The sequence below is a fragment of the Nicotiana attenuata genome, chromosome 6 (genome assembly GCF_001879085.1).
Source record: "Nicotiana attenuata strain UT chromosome 6, NIATTr2, whole genome shotgun sequence".
In the NCBI taxonomy this organism is placed as follows: Eukaryota; Viridiplantae; Streptophyta; class Magnoliopsida; order Solanales; family Solanaceae; genus Nicotiana; species Nicotiana attenuata.
In genome coordinates, this window is record NC_031994.1 from 34,973,458 (window position 1) to 34,977,241 (window position 3,784).

Below are 3,784 nucleotides of genomic sequence, written 5' to 3' on the forward strand. Positions count from 1 at the left end.
AAATATAATCCTTACATAATAATCAAGCGCCAATCAATGGATTTATTACGTAAAAGTAGTAAACAAAACACTAGTCAGTTTTTGCCTTCCGTCTAACATAATATATAATCGACATAATAAAGTAGGCAAATTTACTAAGAAAGTGCAGGAAATATTCTTAATTAAACTTGTTCAAAATTTCGTTATCTTTTTAAGATAGAAAAGCATAATGCATATAGTAGCAAAATAAAACGGAATATATCATTTGGAAATTTTTAGATGGTGAAAATACCTTAGAGTAAATCTTTTTCTTCCTTTTCACCCTATACTGGAGGATTTTTCAATGGGTGATGGAGCCATGGAGGATGTGATAGTCTTCACATAGACCCCTATACTCTCAATGCCATGGCAATTCTCGCTGCCAAGAAAACCACCAAACTGACTATAGATGTCAAAATTGTAGAGCTCATGTCCTGACTCACTTTTTCGGAGGAATCACTTATCGAAGTAAGAAACTCTGATGGATAATCAAAGATAACTGCACAGAAGTTCTCGCTGTGATGAATACAATGTTTGTTTGACTGAACTAAGTTTCCATTCTCATAGAACAAGAACTGAAGTGAATCGACTCCGTCTTTGCTATAGGAAACAAGAATCCCTCCAACTTGGTCTCGTCCCTTTTCATCCCAAATGGTTCCACCAACATCATAACCTCCCACTGGGCCAACTTTGATCATATCCATATTCTATCTTCTTTCTAAATTTGAGTATTTTGAAGATCTTTTTACATATATATAGGAGTTATATATACTACTTGGAGCCGTTCAGTTTACCTCTTTAACCTCGAAATAGGAATTTGACTCTTAGTTTCTCTCTTTCAATTTAATTTTGGTGGCCACTGAATCACAGTTTTCAATAAGGTGTCCCTATTATTGATTTAATTTTTTTTTTAAAAGACTAATTTATTTAACGACCAAAATCACGATCTTAAATGGTGTTTCATTTGCAAAGTATTCTCTTTGGTCTTAAGTAGTTTTGGAGTATGGCCGGAGCATATGTCGTGGCAAACAGGCAAAATGGTGTATGAAATTGATACCATAATAATGACAAGTAATTTATTACAATAGATTAAATTACATTACTGATGCAAAAATCATTACATTTTTAATGTATACAACTTAAATCCTTTTTAGCAATTATACTACAATTTAGCTACATCATAAAGACATTTTGATAAGTTAATAGCTCTTCGTCCTTTTCGACGCTTTATTACTTGAAGATCCTTCTTGATCATTGCTTTCTGTCTTCAAATAGACCCCAATACTTCCAACGCCATAGCAATTCTCACTGCCATGAAAACCACCAAATAAACGACGATTTCCTATCGATAAGTCGAAGTCAATATCATTGCCATCAGTTGAAGGGCGCCCAAATGCATGGTCCATAGGAACCTTTGTTTGTTCCAAATTTTATAGATGTCATGAACATTAATAATGGCCCGTGTTTCACTGAACAACTTATCGAAGTAAGATATTCTGATGGATAATCAAAAACAACGGGAACGAAGTTTCTTTTTTCATCATCATCACAATCACCATGTCTGTCTGATAAAACTAATCTGTCATTCTCATAGTACATGAACTGAAGTGAATAAACTGAGTGTTTGCCGTATGTAATACGAAAACCGGCAACTTGGTCTCGTCCCTTTTCACTCCAAATTGTTGAATGTTTGCTTGCACCATATCCTCCAACTGGACCAACTTTAATCATATTCATATTCTCTCTTATGAAAATCACACACAGTAGACAGCAGAAGAGATCAAGATTTTCTTTTAAAGTATGTTAAGTTCTATGAATTGTTGTTTTTTGACGTTGGAAGAAACTCTAATATATAGAGTTCGTTTTCCCTTTAGTCAAATCCTTACCAAAAAAGAATTAGGTCTTATATTTCTTTCCAAACAAGTAATCGATCGTTTCTCATAGTTCTAATATAATTAGTAATAAAAGTTTCCTATCATATTCTTTTCTAACCTGAAATTCTTTGTAATTGCGTTAAAAGGATAATTATGTCACTAAAGTTTTGTAATTGTTCTCCTTACTAGATTTCGAATTCAACAATAAATAATTATTTAATTCCTCAAATTTTAAGATTATATGTACTAATCAAATTATATTAAATTACTGGAATTTAATCAATTGATTATTGATAATAATCTATAGAATTTCGCTTAATTTATTTCTGTGTCTACAAAACCCACAGGCCACATGTAGGGCTTATACATTAAGAACTTAAGTCACATATTTCCTCCGTTCAAAATTCGACCATTTTATACGTGGTATTCATATTGTTCTTTTTTGCTTTTATTGGATTGTAATTACTGAGACATAATTTCTAATTATTCAAGCACATTTGTAACTAAGTTGCAACATAGGCGATTAGGTAATGCTACCCCAAGTTTAATTTCTACATTAAATTTCAACTGTACAACTGAACTAGTATAAGATTTGTTAGACTACTATATATGAATTCGTGGTCCAAGTTTCTTTCTTACCTCTGCTGTTTGGTAGAGCCAGAATGTTCATCAAGGGGTGTCAAAATATAAATAATTAGATACATCAAAAAGTCAAAGGGAGTCAACATATAGCAAATATACATAAAATAAAATAAAAAATTATCTAGCAATATAGTGTAATTTTTCGGCGAAGGGGTGTCGCTTGACACCCCTTTGTTCAATGTAGCTCCGCCACTGCTGCTTAGGGCGATTAATATTTTGTAAAATATGATGTAAAGGTGTTTAACGGGCGGGCTGAACGCAAAACAAACCAGCTCGTCCGTTTAACGTTTTGGGGCTGGTTAGCGGGCTGAGTTAACGGGCTGTTAGCGGGTTGTACATTTTCAGGCTTTTTTGGGCCCGTCCTAGTTCGGGATTAACGGTTCCGGACCGGGGCGGGCTAATCTTTTTTTTTTTTTAAGTAAATTTTATTTTTCTTATTCACTGTTATTGATACTTAAGTGTTAGCAAACTTTTAAGGCTTAGAATTAAACTTGGAAGTTTAAAGTTTCAACTTTCAAATTTGAAATTTGAATTCTAAAAAGTAAGTGGTTACAAGAAAATTATCTAATAAGACCAATAGCCAATATGTAAGGATCAAGCTCCGAAGGCTTTCATTTGATATTTTTATTAAATAATATATAATAATTCAAATTAATTTGCAAGTTCTTTTTTTATTTTTTATTTTTGAACTTGCAAATTAAAAGTTTACAAGAATTACAAAAAAAATAAGAAAAGCATCATTTTTGCAAGTTCATCCATGTCAACATGAGGTTCTTGGTTTTCGTCATTGGTTGAATCGGAACCATAAATCATTATATCTCCAATTTCTTGGTCCTCCGCTTCATCTACCTCGTCACGCCCTTGATTTCTCTGTTCGGATCTTATCCAATCTCTGAAGCACACTAGAATTTCCAAAGCGTTGCTGCCCAGTGAATGACGAGTATCTCCTAGTTGCTGCCTTGCTTGGCTAATTGCGCTCTTTGATGCGACTGTTGAAATCGGCACATTTAGCACGTCTCGAGCTATGGCCGAAAGAACAGGAAATTGATTTGAGTTGCTCATCCACCAACCCAGCGGTAGAAATTCCTTTGTGTGGGGTTCTGGTGACTTTAATTTGCAAGTAGAATTGGAGTTCATCAATATTCCTGCTACTGGTTTGTTGATGCTCTCCTAGTGTAGACCAAATCAAATAAACTTCAACACCATGATTATCATCCAAAGAACTGGTCCATGATGGGGGGGGGGGGGGG

The 3,784-nt window shown here is 34.0% G+C and overlaps 1 protein-coding gene across 1 annotated transcript; it reads right to left on the bottom strand.

Annotated features, from left to right (window-relative positions):
* Positions 1,218–1,755, bottom strand: LOC109227767 (inactive protein RESTRICTED TEV MOVEMENT 1-like). Its single transcript, XM_019392965.1, has 2 exons — positions 1,489–1,755; positions 1,218–1,430 (listed from the first exon to the last, which is right to left on the bottom strand). The coding sequence occupies exons 1-2, from the start codon at positions 1,753–1,755 to the stop codon at positions 1,218–1,220; spliced, it is 480 nt and encodes a 159-aa protein (XP_019248510.1).